Raw genomic sequence first — 20,856 nt, 5'->3', positions numbered from 1 at the left:
CACTTTTATGACCATATTGTTGTAAATTTGTGTTTTTAACTTTTACGTGGGGACTGTTTGGGGGAGTGCTTGAGTATGTATGATTCGGAGGACCTGCCGGGAGTTGCGGGGGCCATGGGGGTGGTTGAGGGGACCAGAGACACGGGAGAGGGTCGGGGTATTGCGGTCGTAACAGGGAGGGGCAGATACGGCGGGGGCTTTAGGGCAGGCCATTACCGGGGAAGGAGGGTTCGCTACATTGCAGAGATCCCTCCTTCCGGCCCTAGGAGTCCCACTCCAAGACCAGATGGCGTACGTAGTCAGGACCCTGGTCTCAGGCTGTTGTCGCTAAATGCCAGGTCTGTTGTTCATAAAGCTCCTCTCGTCCGGGACTTAATTTTAGACGAGAGGGCAGACCTGGCATGTATTACTGAAACCTGGCTGGGCCCAGAGGGAGGAGTCCCCCTTGTAGAGCTGTGCCCAGAAGGATTTCAGGTGCTACATCAGCCGAGAGCCCAGGGAAGGGGTGGGGGTGTGGCCGCCGTTATCCGGGAGTCATTAGTTCCTCGTAGGGTCCCTGCTCCGGAGATTGTCGGGTGTGAGTCTTTGCTGTTAAAGTTGGACCTCAAGGGTCAAGTGGGTCTGCTGCTAACGTACCTGCCTCCCAACAGCGTTGCAGCAGCCCTCCCCTCGCTCCTCGAGTCGGTAGCCGAGCTGGCAATTGAGTTCCCTAGGTTGATGGTCCTGGGGGACTTCAATTTGCCGTCGCTCGGTGAAAACTCTGATGGGGCGCAGGAGTTCATGGCCTCCATGACAGCCATGGGCTTGACCCAAGTAATTCGAGGCCCAACCCATTCAGCGGGACACATGCTTGACCTTGTATTTCTCTCGGAGCAGTGGATTTGTGATCTTGGTCTGAGGGGGAGCGACATCATACCCCTGTCGTGGTCAGACCACTGCCTACTGAGGCTTGACTTCCGGAGGCCAAACCCCCACTGTAGGGAGGAGGAACCGACCAGGTGGTTCCGCCCCAGGCGCCTTATGGAACCGGCAAGGTTCCAGATAGAGCTTGGGGTTATTCCTGACACTCTCGCCCACAGTCCGGCGGAGACTCTGGCTGCTGCGTGGCACTCGGCAGCGTCGGAGGCTCTCGACCGGATTGCGCCACTGCGGCTCCTCCGAGGCAGCGGATCCCGGAGACCCCCTTGGTTTACCGAGGAACTCCGGGAGATGAAGCGCCGGAGGAGATGCCTAGAGCACCGCTGGAGGTCCGATAAGTCCGAATCGAACCGAGCAATGGTAACCACCTGCACCAGGGAATACACCAGAGCACTTAGGGCAGCAAAAAGATCCCATATAGCCACCCTGGTTGCATCCGCTGAGTCCCGTCCAGCCGCCCTGTTTAGGATAACCCGCTCCCTATTGAACAAAAGGGAGGCGGGGGAACCCTTGCAGGGCAGAGCTGAAGAGTATGCCCAATTCTTAGCGGACAAAATTGCTCGGTTTCGGTCGGACTTGGACTCCACCCCCGCAGTTCCAGCCGAGGCACAAGGGGACCAAGTAGAACAGCTCTGGGTTGAGTTTCAGGACGTTACCCCCGGGGATGTGGACAAGGCCATGAGAGCTGTAAGTTCCTCCACCTGTGTTCTGGATCCGTGTCCCTCATGGCTGGTTGCTAACTGCAGTGAGGTGACACGAGGCTGGATCCAGGCGGTTGCAACCGCCTCCCTTCGGGAGGGGAACTTCCCCGCCGCACTGAAAGCGGCGGTGGTGAGACCCCTCCTGAAGAAACCATCCTTGGATCCAGCTGTTCTTAACAGCTATCGCCCGGTCTCCAACCTTCCCTTCCTGGGGAAGGTTGTTGAGAAGGTGGTGGCCTTCCAGCTCCAACGGTCCTTGGAGGAAGCAAACTATCTAGACCCCTTCCAGTCAGGCTTCAGACCCGGTTACAGCACAGAAACCGCTTTGGTCGCATTGATGGATGATCTTTGGAGAGCCAGAGATGAAGGACATCCCTCCATCCTGGTCCTCCTTGACCTCTCAGCGGCTTTCGATACCATCGACCATGGTATCCTTCTGCGACGACTGCGGGAGGTGGGAGTGGGAGGCACCGTGCTACGGTGGTTCTCCTCCTACCTCTCGGACAGGTCGCAGTCGGTGTTAGTGGGAGGGGAGAGATCGTCCCCAAGGCCCCTAAATTATGGGGTGCTGCAGGGTTCGGTCTTATCCCCCCTACTATTCAACATCTACATGAAACCGCTGGGAGAGATCATCCGCAGGCACGGGATTAGATACCATCAATATGCGGACGATACTCAACTGTATCTGTCCGCCCCGTGCCAAATCAATGAAGCGGTTGACGTGATGGGCCGGGGTCTTGAAGCCGTTATGGACTGGATGAGGGTTAACAAGCTTGTGCTCAACCCAGAAAAGACCGAGTGGCTGTTGTGTTTCCCTCCCAAAGATTTGGCCAATATTCCAACACTCAGGCTGGGGGGTCAAATTCTACACCCCTCAGAGAGGGTCCGCAACTTGGGAGTCCTCCTGGATCCACAGCTGTCATTTGACCACCATTTAACGGCTGTGACCAGGGGGGCATTCGCCCAGGTACGCCTGGTGCGCCAGTTGCGACCCTACCTGAACCGGGAGGCCCTCACAACAGTCACTCGGGCCCTTGTGATCTCTAGGCTGGAATACTGCAATGTGCTCTACATGGGGCTGCCCTTGAGGAGCATCCGGCGACTTCAGCTAGTGCAGAACGCAGCCGCGCGAGTGATTGCGGGTGCACCCAGATTCACCCGCATAACACCTATCCTCCGCGAGCTGCGCTGGCTACCTGTCGATCTCCGGATGCGCTTCAAGGTGCTATTAATCACCCATAAAGCCCTACATGGCAGTGGATCTGGATACTTGAGAGACCGCCTTCTGCCAATTACCTCCCTACGACCTATAAGATCCCATAGATTAGGCCTCCTCCGCATCCCATCGGCCAGCCAGTGTCGGCTGGCAACTACAAGGAGGAGGGCCTTCTCAGCAGTAGCCCCTACCCTTTGGAACGAGCTCCCCGTGGAGATTCGTACCCTCTCCACCGTCCAGGCCTTCCGCATAGCCCTGAAGAACTGGCTCGCCCGTCAGGCCTGGGGATAAGAATCGCTACCCCGCCCGAATGATGAATGGATGTTGCTTACTATTTTATTATATGTTGTTGTCTTAATGTTGTATTCCCCTCTCCCTGGTTTTCTGTGAGCCGCCCTGAGTCCCCTCAGGGAAAAGGGCGGCCTACAAATGCTAATAAAAACCATAAAACCATAAAAAACCATGTGACTGGGTGGGCGTGACAAACTCAACATCACTCAGGTCAATGGGCACTTCGCCTTCGCTGTTACAATGTTATAAGGGTTAAGTGGAAAGGCAGTTTCTGGAAGCAGGCCAATAAAGATTAGGCTAGAAACAACACCAGAATGTTTCCTTCCTGCCTTCCTTACAGGATTAGCCCTGTAAAGTGAGAAAAAAAACAAAAGGAGATTTCTTCTAACAACCGATTCTCCAAACTGCTTAGAAAGTTAACAACTGGTTCTCCCGGATAGGTGCAAACTGGCTGAATCCCACCACTGGGCTATGGCCAAGACTGTGAATGTGGACAGTAATCTAACATTTTCAGTAGACCCAAACATATTCTTAAAAAGAAGTCCTTCAGTGAGTCATGGTGGCCTCATCATAGCAAATATGTGGGCCTTCTTTAGTGTATCCTAAACATACAATACCTGTGTAAGGAAAAACAACAATGACTGGCCCAAAGTCACCTGTGAGCTTTATGGTGGCAGGGGATTTCTCCACACTAGTTTAACAACTTACCACTGCTACTTAATTGGACTGTCTGGTTGGCATATATCTAGCAGAAGCAATCAGCCACATTTTCACAAAATCAACTTTCAGTGCATCAATGTTGAACTAGATATCAAATCCAACACTTTTGAGTGGTGAAACACAGTGGCTATCATGTTTCTAGGAATAGAAGGTCAGCAGTGTCAAGAAGAGGACTCTGAGTACAATGAATTCCAAATCATTCCAATCCAAACAAATCTCAATATGTCTTTTTTTTATAATTCAAGTAGAGATCATAGTCCATTGTTGGAAAGCTCAAATCTCAAAGGAGAGCAAATCAGTCAATCCTAATGGAAATCAACTCTGACTATTTGTGGAAGGATAGATACTGAAGCTGAAGCTCAAATAATCTGGCCATCAAATGAGAAGATAGGAATCACCGGAAAAGAACCTGGTGTTGGGAAAGATTGAAGGTGATGGCAGAGGGTGCAATGGTAGGATTGTCAATGACAATTGATGCAATGAGCATGAATTTGGGCAAACTCCAGGTGACAATGGAGGACAGGAGCACCTGGCATGCTATGGTTCAGGGGGTCTCAAAGAGTCAGACGTGATTTAGCAGCTGAACAAAAACAACTGAAAGTTCAAACTCAACAGGAATAACTCGTTCATAATGTTTGAATTTTCTCAGCTGATCAGGAGTCTCAGAAAAGGAAATGGTCTCTTTAAGTCTAGAGTCAATTGGTGGCAATAATCATGCTAAAGAATCATCTGACTATACTCACTTTCTTAATGTTCAGTTGATCACTGAATCTGGAGGAGTAGCATTCTGGACAATGAGCTCGCCAAGATCCTAATACAGCCTTGTTCCACCAAAGAACAGATCAAGACATTCCTCCCCTGGCCATCTTTCCAATCCAGCATTAAGTAACTGTTCTACTTTCGGTGAATAAGGTAAAGGTTTCCCTCCCACATATGTGCTAGTCGTTCCCAACTCTAGGGGTTAGTGTTCATCTCCGTTTCAAAGCCGAAGAGCCAGTGCTGTTCGAAGAAGTCTCTGTGGTCATGTGGCCAACATGACGAAATGCTGAAGGCACGTGGAACACTGATACCTTCCCACCAAAGGTGGTCCCTATTTTTCTACTTGCATTTTTTACATGGTTTTGAACTTCTAAGTTGGCAGAAGTTGGACAAGTAACAGCAGCTTACTCTGTTACACGGCGCTAGGGATTTGAACCACTGAACTGCTGACTTTTCTGATCGACAAGCTCAGTGTCTTAGCCACTGAGCTACTGCATCCCATTTCGGTGAATATCTATTCTATAATTTTGAATTTTTAGTTGCAATAGAATAAATAGGCAATTCTGAGCATTGTCAGGACCAATAATTTAAAAGATATCCATTTCAAACTGATTTGGTCCTTTTAAATTAAAGTACACCTCAAATTCACTGTCAACCTTGTACATTCAGATATTAAAAAGATGTTGCTATTTCATAAAATAATTTTTCTTCCTAGAAGAATATAAAATCTGCAATCTCCCCAACCTAGACAAATTCACCAATTCATGTCTCACTCATGTCACTCATGCCATCCAATTGGTCCCAGGTGCTAAAATGTAACTTTGGGAGATGTTTCTTAAAAGCTCAAACAAACTTTTAATTTACAAAGTTGATAAATGTTTAATTTCCACCTCATAAAGTAACCTTCTACCAAACTCTACTAAAATCCCAACTCTATTCTCCCTATGCCTCCAAAATATCACAATAGCTATCAAATCTCCGAGCTGATGAAGAAGGCTCTAGACAACCTCTGCATTTCTAAGAGTGCCATGATAAAAACCATGTCACCTGTCTGCTTTGTATGTGTATTTGAATGTCACATGCATATACAAAAAAGTACAGTTAGCATTGCGATGGCACAGGGCTGTTGTTAACATTGACAAAAGCATTCAAATCCTCCTGATGCTTGTATGTATGGAGTCTATATGGCTTCAATACAGTTGTGAAGATCTTTAACAAAGGATGATGTGAAATACTTCTTGAAGGGACTTCATTAAACAAGTCGGCTGCTCCCTCATTTTTTTAAGAGAAGCAACCACTGTGCTTTGCTGCCCTTGTTCGTAGCCTTCCCTAGACTTCTCTAGCATTGCCATATCTGGAAAACATTTTGACAAAGGGCCAGAAGATGATAAAAAATACTCTGCAAAGTGAAACAAAGCATCTCATCATGGATTGTACGCAAAGCCTCATCACTGCAGTGAATCAAAGCTGTCTCACACAAGCAGAGGGTTCAGGAAATATTATCAGAAATAAAGATGAAACTGGAGCTGCATGCTCTGCTTCATACTGAGCATGGGTTTCCCGTTATCATTCTTTCTCAAAATGCCAAGTGGATTAAGGAACCAATACTTGACCAAAAAGAGATTGTTCTCAAAAGAACTTTAAAAGAATAGTTCATACGTTTTTTGTTTGTTTGTTTCCAATAGCAGGCCTTAGTGATTATGTATTCACCCTGCACATGTAATTTTCACTGTTGTATACTATGAACTTCAAAGAACTCTCTGCCTATCTTACTTAGGTACAGAACACAACATTCATTAATACCTATTACTCACATTTGATCTCTGTGTCAATCTTGTCATTTATGCCTATAGAGTACTGAGAAGGCTACAGTAGCACTGAACATGTCGTCAAGAGTCCTGAATATTATTTTTTCAACTCTATCACAAACTTACAGAGCTAAGCAAAATAAGAAAACAGTTTAAATTTTACAAAGACGGGTGAGGCTTGCTATTGAGGGGTTCAGCTTTGCAATTGAGAAAGAAAGTATTTCCATAACTTCTCACCTGCAGTTTAGGCAACAGAGGGGCAAACAACAGGAATAACTAGACTAAAACGTTAGTGATTGTCTATGAAATCTATTGTTTTTCTCAGAATGATATTGAATCCTTTCCTACCACTACTATCTGCAAGAGGTGCTAATGGATACAAGCATCCTACTGCATAGAGTAGGGGTGTCAAACTCGCATCGTCATGATGTCATCACATGACGTATCATGACTTTTTCCCCTTCACTAAATCTGCCATGGGTGTGGCTAGCGTGTGATGCATCTGGCCTGCGGGCCACAAATTTGACAGCTCTGGAATAAAGGATTAAATGACCCACTGAGTTCCTTCTAGATGAGCTGATCCACATGTATTTATGGAATAACTGCACACCACAGCAAAAAAACCATGATTAAAAGGTTTGAAATGAAGAGAAGCAACTAGAATTCTAGTGAAGGTACTCTCTCTTTTCATGGAATCTCCTCTGACACTTCTCACATTACCTGCATATTATTAAGAAATCAGTGATGTAAGAGAAAACATTTGATCCAAATTTGTCTCATGCTTTTCTCAGCCCAGAAATCATTTAGTTCAGGGGTGGTGTTTACTTACCTTCTGCTTTCTGCGTATATGTTTTGCCTTAAAAACGGGCCTAAATGGGATGCCGCAGAGCCGAAGAGGGGAGCAGGGCCACCCGCCATTTCTGCTACCAGTTCGGGCAAACCAGTCAGAACCGGCAGAATACCATGTCTGATTTAATTAAACAACACAGATCTGAGGAGACCAATTGCTCACTAATTCTCTACTGGATCTATGATGGAGAGGGAAATGGGATTTGAGTAAAGATGCAACTCCAAAAGCATGTGGCATAGTGGTCAGAATGCAGCACTGCAGTCTAATTCACTGCTCACTTCCAGGAGTTCAATTCTGACCAGCTCAAGATTGACTCAGCCTTCTATCCTTTTGAAATCGGTAAAAATGAGGACCCAGATTGTTGGGAGCAATATGCTGACTCTGTAAACCACTTAGAGAGAACTATAAGACACCATGAAGCAGTATATAAGACTAAGTGCTATTGCTGTTTTTTGCATCTTTTCTCCGATGGACCATTACGGGCATTGGGAGAAAGGATATTTGGGAAGGGATTCTGTTGTTTTCCTCTTTGTTTCTGCTCTGCTTTTTCAATTGGCAGACTTTTAGACTCTCACATTCTGTCTGTTTCTGCAGGAAGAATAAAAATCAGAAGAACCTCTGTACGTTGGATCCTAAGCAACAGAATGAAGTTTAATGGAGACAAATGGAAAGTTATTCGCTTGGAAACATAAATCAAATGCACTGACACAAAATAGAGAATGACTGTCTTTGCAGCTAGAAACGGGCTTGAAGTAGAATTTGATTGCAAACTAGATATGAGACAGCAGTATGACTGCAAAAAAAATCAATTTTAGTCTGCAGCAACAATCTAGTTACCAAATCATAAGAAGTAATTATTTGACTTGATTCTGTGTTGATGAGGTCCCACTTCTAGAATTGTGCCATATTTTAACAAGAATCCTTTAAGAAGGATGCAGAAAAACAATAGCTTTGGAGAAAGGCAACAAGAATGATCAGAGGACTAGCAAATAAATCCTATGAAAAGGAATTGAAAAGTGATAGATAAATTTTAGCCTTCAGGGGGAAAAAAGGGCTGAGGCACTATGATAGTGCTCTTGAAAGAACATCACAGAGGAGGTCAAATCCTGTTCTGTATAACTCCAAAATGCTGGATGGAGAATAATGGATGTAAGTACAGAAAAGCAGGTTGTGTTGAATATAAGGAACAACTTCCCAAGAGTAAGAGCAGTTCAACAGTAGAACCAATTATCCAGAAAAAAATGTGGCTTCCCCTTTACTGAATGTGTTCAAAAAAGGGATTAGATGGATGTTGTTAGACATGGTTTAATTTCAGTTCCTGCAATGAGCAACTGGGTTGCTGGATTCCGTGAACAGTTCCTTCCAATTCTTTGGTTCCAACTGAACAGAATATATATAGTTTAGGATTGAATTATGGAGTTATTGGTGCTTTCTGGGCCTGGTTGTTTGTTTCCAGATGTTTGCAAATCTAACATCATTAGTGCTAACAAGCATGGGGACTGGTCTCCATTTATATTCAGTAGCTCGCCTGGCCAGTATTGTTAGCAGTGGAGATTTCTCCATGGTAGATGCTTGATTAGGGTATTGTTTTCTGCTTGTTTGCTTAGTGCTTATCCATGTTTATCTGGGTGTTGGCTGTTGGAGGGTATGTGATCTCATCTGTTTTTCTTTCTTAGCTTTTTCTTATTTCTTTTGAATGATGTGTAAATATAGTTTGTTTCTATGTGTCTCTTGTGCTAGTCGTTACTTTTAAAGCCCTTCATGGTATCGGACCTGGGTATTTGAGAGACCGCCTCCTGCCAATTACCTCCCAAAGACCGATTAGATCCACAGACTAGGTCTCCTCCGAATTCCATCTGCCGTCCAATGTCGGCTGGCAACTCTCCGGGGGAGGGCCTTCTCTGTGGCTGTTCCGGCCCTCTGGAACGATCTCCCCATCAAGATCCAGACCCTTACCACCATTCTGGCTTTTCGCAAAACTACTAAGACCTGGTTGTTCCGGCAGGCCTGGGCCTGTTGAATCTTCCAGCCGCATCCGAGGTATGAATGTTGCCGTATTTTTAAATTGTTTGTCTTTTTACTTTTATTTTGTACCCCCTTCGCCTCAGATTGTTAGCCGCCCTGAGTCTCTCGGGAATAGGGCGGCATACAAATTAAATACACCTTTAAACCTTTAAACCTTTGATGGCTGATTTGTCTGAATGCCAAAGTTTCCCGGAACTCCCTAGTAGTTTTTTTTATTATTATTATTTAGCTTGGTTTAAGATGCTCAGTTTCCCAGTTGAAGCTACGGTCGAGTCTGCCTGTGTGATGTGAGATGTCATCATGTCTTCTGACTGCTACATGGTGTTCCTGAATGTGCTCTGCTAGTCTTCTGTCTATGCTACAAAGCAGCTGTTATAGTCCTTACAGTACCATCTACAAAGTTATTTACAACAAAGCAAGAGTCACTGTTATGTGATTTTTCACTTAGTGACCAATTGTAGACACTAAACAAAGATTACCTGTAATTGTTCCTTTTGGGTTGCACTGCAATAGGCATTTTCAATCCTCCTGCTGGTTCCTACTATCCTTGCTTCCTTCCCTAATTTTTCATGCTACAGCAAAAATTCTCCAACAATTAAGGCATCCCAATTTTGCCCTACAGTGAATTTCTCTGGGGAGTAGCTTTTTAAACTTATGGAGTAAGAGGGAGGCTTTCCTCCTTTACTATCTACAGACCAGGGGTGGGTTTCTTGCCCCGTTCCAACTGGTTCGGTTGGAACGGGGCCGGCGGCGTCCTCGTGCACGTGCGCAGTGCACACATGCGTAGTAGCGTCTGTGCGATGCTCCAGCTGCTCCTGGAGGATCGCGCAGGTGCTGTATGCATCCTGCGCATGCGTGGAAGCGCAGAACTTGTCAAAACTGGGTAAGGAGCGCGGGCGGGTGGGTCCTTCGCCGTTCCCGGAAGTTACTTACTTCCAGGTTCGCCGACCAACTGGTTCGCGGGGACCGCCGCGAACCGGTTGAAACCCACCCCTGCTACAGACCTTCAGAACAGCCTGGTGCAGATTTTGAAGGGAAATACAAGTAGTAGGAAATACTTGCTTAGTGACCATTGGGGACTGGAAATACATTTGTTTAGTAAGGTCACTAAGAGAAATAATGACACCGCTTCTGATCTCACCACCTTTCCTTTGCTTTTATAGACCTACAAAGGTTGTAAATGTGAAGAATGGTTGCAAAGTGACTTTTTCATCAGTGTCGTAGCCATGAATAGAATAGAAGGGAATAGAATAGAATAGAATAGAATAGAATAGAATAGAACAGAATAGAATAGAATGCTTTATTGGCTGAGTGTGACTGGACATACAAGAAATTTGTCTTTGGTGAAAGGTAGCTAAATGAGGCCGTTGCTGAACGAGGATTACTGTGGCAGGCAAAAAAAAAAAAAGAGAGAACCTTTTGCTCCAGCGGAGTATTTCTCAATCTTAGCAACACTAAGAGGTGTGGATTTCAAATCCCTAAATTCCGCAGCCAGCCAAATCACAAGATGATTTAATCACTCTTAATTAATTTGGGATAATCACAGATGCACAGTCTATGGTATATGTGTATGCTTACATTTATAGATTCTGAAGTGAATTCCAAGATCCACAGTTCCACATAAAAAAACCAACAACCCACAAATCAATATTGATTGTAAAGATGTCATTCAAGGGCTAACATTGCATGGTAGAAAGCTGCATTTCCAGCATTTCAAGCCTTTATTTAAGAAAGTCTGCATTGCATTCTACATCCCATTTGAATCTTCTGGGTTTTGCCTGGGATCAACGATGTTGATCGTTTGGAGCTTCTTATCATAGGAAATTTCTATACTCTTCAGCCAAGACTGATAGGAAAACTATGTCATCATTGGGCAGCGGTTAACGTTTTGTTTTGTTTTTCTAAACAAAATAGAAACCAACACTAAACTTGCAGTCTTAATTGTAGTTTATTTCATCAAGCTGAATAAAAAATATCTGAATTGTTAATTTGTGATAAGAATTAAATGTTTTTAGAAGAAGCTGCTCCTTCTCCAGCTTGATTACTCATAATACCAAAAAGCTTTCTAGAAGAAAATATTGCTATATGTCACTGTTTCACAGTAGAAGAATGGTAGAAATTATATATGAAAACTAAGTTATTCAAGGGTAAGTAACAATTATCAAATGCGTTAAAAAAAATTACACAGACACTAATTAATTATTGGGTGTTACTGTTCAATGTTTTCTTTGCATCTCAAAATCATTTCACAGAATATTCTATAAACTAAACCTTTTAGGGGTCTTTTTCCTTCCCCTGAAGTGTTTAAAATTCAAGTAGACAGTAGCAATTTTCTTTTAATCTAAGCAAACTGATGTGTCAAAGGCAATCAGAATACCAAAGCTATCTCCAGAGAATCCTAATAATCTTGATGAATAGCTGTGCTCTCTGGAAAACTCATCCACTGAACTCTTGACATCGAATGTCACAAATACTTACAGTTGTGATAGGTAGAGCAGCAGAGGTCTCATACCCATAATCTGAAAGACTCACTATATTTTTTTTTTTAAAAAATAAAGAGATTTGCAAGAGTTCTGCACCAATCCAACATCAGCTTGTTTAGGGAATTCTTGCCATCATGTTTTGTGAAATGAAGATGCAGAAATATTAGTTTATTTTTCCATGCCTTTTTATGAGTGTGTCAGTGGTGGGTTTCAAAAAATTTTCAAACCTACTCTGTGGGTGTGGCATTTGTGGGAGTGGCTTGCCGGCCATGTGACCTGGTAGGAGTGGCTTGCTGGCCACGTGACCTGGTGGGAGTGGCTTGCCGGCCATGTCTTTTCTCTCTCTCTCTCTCTCTGTTTCCTTCCTTTTGTCTCTCTGTCCCTTTTTTTCCTTTCATCTTTTTCTTTCTTTCTTCCTTCCTTTCTTTCTCTTTCTCTCTGTGAGTCTGTCTGTGTGTGTCTTTGCCTCTCTCTCCCTCCCTCCCTCTGTCTCTCTATGTGATTCTCTCTCTGTGTCTGTCTGTCTGTCTCTGTGTGTGTATCTCTCTCCTCCCTCCGTGTCTGTGTCTGTCTCTCATTCCCTCTCTCTGTGCCTCTGTCTGTCTGTCTGTCTCTATCACACACACAAACATAGACACAGAAACAGACACACAAACACATACTGTGGTCACCTTGTTGAGTGTTCCAATCACATTTGAAACACTCAACAACTGGCCTGTATTCATGGTTTTTTGCAGCATTCTGCAGACATGGGGGCAAAATACATGGTTAAAAGTACCTGGCAGCGGCATTCTTCCCTGGGGGGCTCCGCAGAACATCCCAAGACCAATGGCTCCGGGATGAGGGACGGAATCTTCACCGCGGGCCAGTAAAACTTCATCCACCAGAAGCAGCAGGACAAAAGCCCCTCTCCCAACTGGCCCTTCCTCCCTCTGAGGGCGAGGGACTCGACTGCCCTGCTGCATCTGGCTTCCTTCCGAGAGTCTCTACTCTCCGGGGCTGTAATTGTGCAGGCTGTGCGTGCGTGCTTATGTTTTCCATGGGGGTGACGGATGGGCTCCGGAATTGCTCCATGCCACGCGTGGCCGTGGGGCAGCCAGGACAAGGGAGTGCAACCCGCACGGCTTGTTCAAACAGCAAAAGAAGGGACAGGAGAGGAATTCAGCTGTTTGAAAAGCCCCGCTTGGAACTCCTCTCCTCTTCCTTCTTTTGCTGTCTGTACATGCAGTGCGGGTCGCACTCCCTTGTCTTTCATGAAGTTGAGTGACCCAGTGTTCTTAAAAACTTCTGTGGTTGAAAGCTTGATGGCTTCCCTTGTCTCCTGGTGCTCAGATCAGAAGGATAAGCCCTTTCCTGCTATTTCTCATGAAAAGCAGCCATCCAGAGCACAAGTGGGCAATCTTTCATCCTCTCCTTATCCAGAAAGGTACCACTGGACCAAAATTGCTGCCAATCCATTGGATATTGGCCCAGCAGCATCTCTGCACATTTCAGAGAGATCTAGTTCATTGTTTTCCTCTTACATACCTTATTTTTCGGAGTATAAGACGCAGCAAGGTTTTGAAGAGGAAAATTTTAGAAAAGAAGTTTTTGCACTCTGCAAACCTCCCCAAAACAACCTGTTTTTGGGAAAACAGGCCCGTTTTTTTTCAAAGGACAAGCCTTAGGAGACTTGAAGAGTGCTTGAGGAGGGCAAAAACAAGCAAAAAAGGGCATGGATAGCCTTTAGGAAGCTTATAGAGTGCTGCTGGGGGTTTGGGGGCAAAAAACAGGCAATTTTTCGCTCATTTCTGCCCTCCCCGGCCCCCAGGAGCTCTCTGAAAGCCTTCTAAAAGCTATGCACAGCCATTCTGGTGAAGGGGGTGGAGTTTCAGAAAACAAAAATGCTGTATTCAGTGTATAAAACACACCCAGATTTTCAGCCTTTTTTGAAGGAAAAAGGTGCATCTTGTATTCCGAAAAATATGGTAAGTCTTCAAAATTTACACTTCTCATTATCTATGTTGACCTAGATGAGCAGTCAATACTTCCTTCAATTACTCACCACAGTTCTAATAAGACCCTTTCAATATAGATAGCTTCTATCACTGCAGCTTACTATCATACATTAGAGAAGGTAAAATCCTTTACAATGAAGAAAATAATAAGATATCCTATGGGACGGGGTGGCTTAGTGTCTAAGACGCTGAGCTTGTCGTTCAGAAGGTCAGCAGTTCAGCGCTCTGAATCCCTAGCGCTGTGTAACGGCATCAGCTCCTGTTAGTTATCCCAGCTTCTGCCAACCTAGCAGTTCAAAAGCATGTAAAAGTGCAAGTAGAAAAATAGGGACCACCTTTGGTGGCAAGGTAACAGCGTTCAGTGTGCCTTTGGATAAACAATTCATGCCAGTCACATGACCACGGAGATGTCTTTAGACAGCGCTGGCTCTTCGGCTGTGAAACTAGAGTCAGGAACAACTAGCACATATGTGTGAACCTTTACCTTTAAGATATCCTAGTCTAGAAGACAGCAATTTGTGAACGCCCGACCACAACTCATTAGAAGTTTGGAAGTTTATTGACATTTGTATGCCGCCCACTCCCTAGGGACTCTGGGCGGCTTACAGACAAACAAGGGAATATAAAAATTAAAAGAGAAATACAATTGTTTAAAATTACACAACATACATACTGCTTAAAATGGGGCTGGATGCTAATCAACAGCCCCAGGCCTGCCGGAACAGCCAGGTCGGAAGAGTAGTGAGGGTCCGGATCTCTACGGGGAGATCATTCCATAGTAGTGAGGGTCCAGATCTCTACGGGGAGATCCCCCGGGGGGTCGCCAGCCGACATTGATCAGCTGATGGAACCCAGAGGAGGCCCAATCTGTGTGATCTTATCGGTCTTTAGGAGGTAAATGGCAGGAGGCGGTCTCTCAGGTAGCCAGGTCCTAAACCATGTAGGGCTTTAAAAGTAACAACTAGCACCTTGAAGCGTGTCCGGAGACCAATGGGGAACCAGTGCAGCTCGCGGAGGATAGGTGTAACATGGGTGTATCTAGGTACACCCATTATCGCTGGCGCGGCTGCATTCTCGACCAACTGCAGTCTTCGAGCACTCTTCAGGAGCAGCCCCATGTAGAGTGTGTTACAGTAATCCAGTCTTGAGGTGACGAGGGCGTGAGTGACCATCCGAAGGGCCTCCCGGTCCAGATAGGGTCGCAACTGGTGCACCAGGCGAACCTGGGCAAATCCCCCCTCCCCGGTCACAGCTGACAAATGATGTTCTAACGTCAGCTGCGGATCCAGGACGACTCCCAAATTGCGAACCCTCTCTGAGGGGCGTATAATTTCACCCCCCAGGCTAAGAGATGGAATAACTGGACCATCCTTGGGAGGGAGCATCAATAGCCACTCAGTCTTGTCGGGACTGAGTGCAAGCTTGTTTGCTCCCATCCAGACCCTGACAGCCTCCAGGCACTGGCACATCACTTCTACTGCTTCGCTGAGTTGGCACGGGGTGGACAGATTGATTGAAGTTGGTGCAATTTATTTCAGATTTTGAGAAAAAAGTTGCCTATTTGATCTTTAAACCCCTTCCATTTTCCCTTGGGCCACCCACTCTCGAGGAATGCCGTTAAATCAATAAGGTGTGTCCTTTGCTTCCTTTGGAAGCAAAATAAACAAAACTCAATGAAATGGGTGGCCCTGAACTATCAGAGAGGGAGGGGGGAGAGGGAAGGATATTTCTTAACAGGAAGCTGGTAGAACATTTTTTTTAAAAAAAAGATGACTTGCCCTAAGTGGGGTTTGGCCTTTAAATGCCAAGCATTAGAAAATATTCATTTTACAAAGGATAAAAAGGTGACAATCAAGCACCTATTCCTCCATCGAAAATCAGGAAAGACATCTTAAAAAGTAAGCTAGCTAACCTAAAAGTAAACTACCTAACACATCCACACACAATAGCCCAGATTATGTTATACTGTAACTGTTTACCACTACCCAATATAGCCCTCTAGTTAAATCTAACTACACTGATTTCAAAATCAAAGGGCATGTTCAAAATAAATTACATCCAACTAAATAATTTCACTTTTTTAATTTTCTAGGGATGCATCTGGGAACTGCACAGAGGCTCTGGATTACAGAATTTCATTTTGCAACATGCCATGATCATAATAATTAAGCTAGATATGAAAATTAAGAGGAGCATGGCAGTCATTAAGTATGATGTCAATTAGTATAATGCGGTTCAGGGCTCATCTCTCATCTCTATCTCATCTCTAAATCTCAGCTATTTAGATAGATGTAAGAAAGTCTTTCCAGTTGTGGACCCAATTTTATGAATCCTACTGAGGGCTAAAATAGTTTTTAACCTACAAGAATTCCAAAACACACCAAAGCAACCATGTTTCAATGTACATTGGCCATTATATTAACTCAACAGGTGTCAAACTCAATTGCGTCACTTGACATATCATGTTTTTTGCCTTTGCAGAGTCGGGTGGGTGAAGCCTGCACATGACTCATCCGGCCCAGGGGTTATCAGTTTGACAGGCCTGTATTAACTGAAGAGGGGCTTTCATGTATTTGTTTTTATTATTTATTTTTATTACGCATATATGGTTTAGTGCTTTTCTTTGTGGACAGTTGTACCCACCCATTTTACATTGATGATGAGCTATAAATATTGTAAAATTGTATGAATGAATAAATAAAACAGGGGAAATGTATCAAACCTGTTCTACCATATAACCCATTCACATCTTCTTGGTTAATGAGGTAAAAACACCGGTAAACGCTAGTATTGATAAACACAACTAACCAATGGTAATTTACAAATAAAATATTTCACTTTAATGAATATTTTTCTCAAAGTTCAGGCACCAAAAAATGACTCCTTCTCCACTAAAGGGAAATGTTCCTTTAAAATAAATATACATGTTTTTCAAAGGTCATGAAATTGTAAATAGTTCAGTTGTGGCTATGTTGTGCATTTGAAATGTGCAATACAGTTGTTGTTTTTTTAATTTCCAGAAATTTATTTATTTATTTTTTTGCCAATAAACCTTTTAAATGTTTAGATATTAAATAACTAGAAAAATAAAAAAAGTATTTAAACTGAGCAGGAAAAAATAAATCACATTTGCTATTTTGCTCTCTAATTTTGTTCAATGTCCCCTGAAGAAAAAAATAAATAAATATATGTCACTTTTTTGCATGCAAGAAAATATGTGGTCCAAAGTATACAATATTTCTAACATGCTCAGTATTTATGTCATCTTACAGCAATGAACAAACAAGCCCTTGGAAGTTAAAGACAGAGTTTCTCAGATCTCACAGTAATCATGGAGCAGAATAGCATCTTTTTGCCTATATAACACGGTCAACTAGTGTTACAGTGCTTGACTGCAACCCTTACTAATGGCGAAGTTAGGGTGGAAAGGCAAACACATTTCACATATGTTACAACTAGAACAGCTTCAGAGTGTTCCGATAAAAAACGCAGGTTAGAGGGATGGACTGGGATATCTGCTGTGTTTAATGGAGAAATACCATTTAAAAACTGAGTCTCAGAACAATGTGTAAAAATGCTTAATGGCATAGAGAAGGGGGAGATGCCCTGTATCTTTTGCAACTTGTAAAAACCGATGCTACCTATGGACTACAATCCAAGACTTCTTCCTAATTGCCACCATCTCCCTCCTGCTGACAGGTTGCTCAATTATTTTGGCCACGAGGAATTGTGTCTCAGCCATCAGAGGTGTTATGCCACTTCATTATGCCATTGTATACCCATAGCTTCCACAATGCAAAGCCACAAGAAGTCTGTCCTTAAGGATTTCTTTCTTGGGATATTCAGGCAACTTCAGCATATTGATACTGAAACAGAAAAAAAAAAGAAGAATAATTCCCCATTAAAACATGCCATCTGAAAGGAGAAAATTGTTTTGCATGAGGTAATTAATGTGACACCACACTTTCAAATCAGCATCCAAATTCCTTCTCGCCTGAAATAACGTAGAAAAGAACGAATGCACTGCATTGCAGTCCCCTTTAGTATTCCAATGTTATCTAGCCAAACCAAAAAAAAAAAGTAAAAAATCTTTTACGAAATGAAAAAGCAACAGAGCAATTTTAAATGAAGGATCCTTTAGTGATTCTGTACTGCTGCCCATTAATACTCCATTGCAAGAGGTACGTTTTTCCCAACAAAATGGAAGACATAATTTAAATACCTATATTTTTTTTGACAATAATAAATTCTACATGAAAATGACCAGAAGGGACTGTTTTATTAAGTTATGCAAGAGGGTACCTAGGCAAATAAATTCTTGTCTGGGATCCCAAAGAGAAAGAATTTAAGGAAAACCTTCTGTCTTTAATGTATTTCAATAACCTACCATGTACTTGATGTGGGTAGCAGATTTGGTGTATATGGCACAGCAGCAATCGTGAAATTTTGCAATCCACTCCCACCCATTATATGGGCAAAGCCACCATGGGGTACTCTAGAACTGAAAAACATTGAGGATAAGAAGTTTAAGAAAAACAACAAGCATCCTTAATACATGAACCCTGCAATGACTTTTAGAGAAGATCTAGAATTGAAAACAAGCTGAATTGATTTAAAAAAAAAAACCTGCAATACTGTGCCAGTTTCCCCTCAAAGCTTTCACTGCAAGACCCACAGAATAGAAGTGTTATATACTTTCATCAGCTGTTCAGAGAGGAGAAGGGAAAAATATACAAGATTAATTACTTCTATCATTATCCCTATGTTCTTTATGACATTTAGGTTAAATACGGAATGTTTTTTTACATTACAGCAATGGTATTTTCAGTTCTAAATCAACTAAGCAGTATATCTACGTTTTTATGAAACTAACATTTTCATTTTGGCAATGAAGCTATTGCAGTATATGAATATGAAGCTAACCAATGCAAACCGACCTAAAATGCACTAGTATGCTGCAAGGTGAAATAGTAACTTGAAAGCCATATAATATACAAATTCTTTATGAATAACAGAAATAAATTGTTAAGATTTCTACATTTCTGATATAAAGAGTAACTGCTACTTCTTCTAAGTAATTATAGAACAAAAGTAATGGCTTTAGGGTAAAAAAATGAAGTTGCCTTCCTTTTAATATTGTTTTGTGAAATAGTATCCTTTGCAGAACTGTATTTCATTACATAACACTCTAAATAACAATATTAGACACTGGTTTTGCTTCAGAAATGTTTTATCTTAATTGGGCCAGAAATACCACAGCAAAGAAAAATCCTTCATTAAGTATTTTACAAGCTTCTATTAAAAAGGCTTAAAAGTAACAATGTCATGTTCATATTTCTTCAGAATCCAAACAAATTTAGGTTTTTGTTGTGAGCCAACCTAAATTTCTGCAAAGGTCCAGCCTTTTTCCAGAGGAAGCATTCCTAGATTTCCAAAACAATTTTTAGTGGAGCATGAAGAATGAGAGAAAGGAGCCATAAAAATTGGATTTCCCATCTTGCATAGCCATTGAAAGAAACAACTCAACATGTCTACACTACTTTTCCAAAAGTCAGGTAATAACTTTTCCATTTCACATCACAAGAATTACAGCATAAAAAGCCATGTAATTAATGATCTTATAGATTTTCCAAAAGCTTTTCTTGTCTCATCTATTCTGCTTTTAACGTTTCAGTTTTGTCAGAAGAAAGCAATGGTTTCATTATAATTGTAATGGAAATATACTTTGTAAAGAATACCAGGGGGAAAAAACACCACTCTATCCATGGTTTCAGTCTGTGGTAGGGTACATTGCAAGGTAATTTTAATCTGAAGAGGAAGAGTCCACTGCATTGGATTAATTCACATTCCATTAAATCTGGGCCAGCATCAGCATCCAATCTATTTCCCCTTGAGAGAAGAACGAATTTTGTCTGTCTGTCAGACAATTTGTCAGAGCCCAACACAGTGCTACTTGGTTTGGGGTTCACTTCCAGACTGGCTCAAACTACCTGGCCCATCATGAGCAATACCCACCACCTGAAGTAAGAGGTTCCTGATTACCTCCACTAAACAGAATTGTCTTCTGTATACTGACATGTCCATGTCAGACATTGTTACTTCTAAAACTATGCAATATTGCGTGGGAAAAGTTAGAGCTGGTTTTGCTTTCTTCAGTCCCGAAATGATGTAGTTAATAAAGTTTTGCTTTTGCGATTTCAAAGTTCCTGAGAGTGTACGTTAGGGCTGTTAGTCAGACTGATGACACTCAGAAAAACCCTGAGTTATAGCACTATGTAATGATTCTATAATTATGTAATTATGCTTGCAATCTTTTATATTTGCTTCTATTTCAAGCATCAAGCATCCCTGTCCCCAAGAATTGTAAAGTGCTCTAATTCATTAAGAATATATTTACCCAAACTTTTAAAACTTAACATTTTCAGAAATTTCTCTCAAGAGCAAAATAAAATAGTAAACAAACTTATTGTATCTAGAACTAGCAACAATTAAATACAACTAGTTCTTGACTTACAACCATTCATTTAGCAACCATTTTAAGTTACAATGGCACTGAGAAATGACTGAAGACTAGTCCACACATTAACAACTGTCATGGCAGCCCAATAGTCACATGATCTGAATTCAAGCCCTTGGCAATCGGCCTATATTTGGCCTGGGTGAGTATAACACTGATGGTAGTAGATAAATTAACAACAGATTCCTCCTCCCCCTCCCCCGCTCATCCTACTCAGCTTTTAGTTATACCTGATAATTTGTATTTTTATAGTATTTTATTCTTATTATATACACATTTTTTGTATAGTCTTACTCTTTTTAACCTTGTAAGCTGCCCAGAGTCACTTCATGTTGAGGTGGCTGGCAAATAAATTTAATGAATAAATAAAGAAATATATTTATGTTTGTAGCATTCTGGGGGCCATATGATCATCATTTGTGACTTCCCAAGCTGGCTTTCGACAAGCAAAGTCAACGGGGGAAGTCAAATTCATTTAATGATCATGTACTTCACTTAGCAACTTCGGAGATTCACTTAACTGTTGTAAAAAAGGTCACAAACCTGGGCAACTACCTCACTTAGCAACAGA

The 20,856-nt window shown here is 42.6% G+C and overlaps 1 protein-coding gene across 3 annotated transcripts in view; it reads right to left on the bottom strand.

Moving 5' to 3' along the window:
• Positions 1–16,582: 16,582 nt before the first annotated feature.
• The window catches only part of HACE1 (HECT domain and ankyrin repeat containing E3 ubiquitin protein ligase 1), a 46,647-nt gene continuing 42,373 nt past the window's right edge, over positions 16,583–20,856 (bottom strand). For all 3 annotated transcript variants that reach the window (XM_087718710.1, XM_087718711.1, XM_087718713.1), the window contains 2 exons: positions 18,156–18,269; positions 16,583–17,634 (listed from right to left, as the gene is read on the bottom strand). In XM_087718710.1, coding sequence (XP_087574836.1) covers positions 17,532–17,634; positions 18,156–18,269 — 217 coding nt within the window. In that variant the 3' untranslated portion in view covers positions 16,583–17,531. The remainder of the gene's footprint in view (positions 17,635–18,155; positions 18,270–20,856) is intronic.

This window comes from Thamnophis sirtalis, unplaced genomic scaffold (genome assembly GCF_051295495.1).
Source record: "Thamnophis sirtalis isolate CommonGarterSnake01/CBP01778 unplaced genomic scaffold, rThaSir2_p1.2 scaffold_6, whole genome shotgun sequence".
In the NCBI taxonomy this organism is placed as follows: domain Eukaryota; kingdom Metazoa; phylum Chordata; class Lepidosauria; order Squamata; family Natricidae; genus Thamnophis; species Thamnophis sirtalis.
Note: the sequence above shows the minus strand (reverse complement) of the source record. Positions and strands in the feature narration are given on the sequence as shown.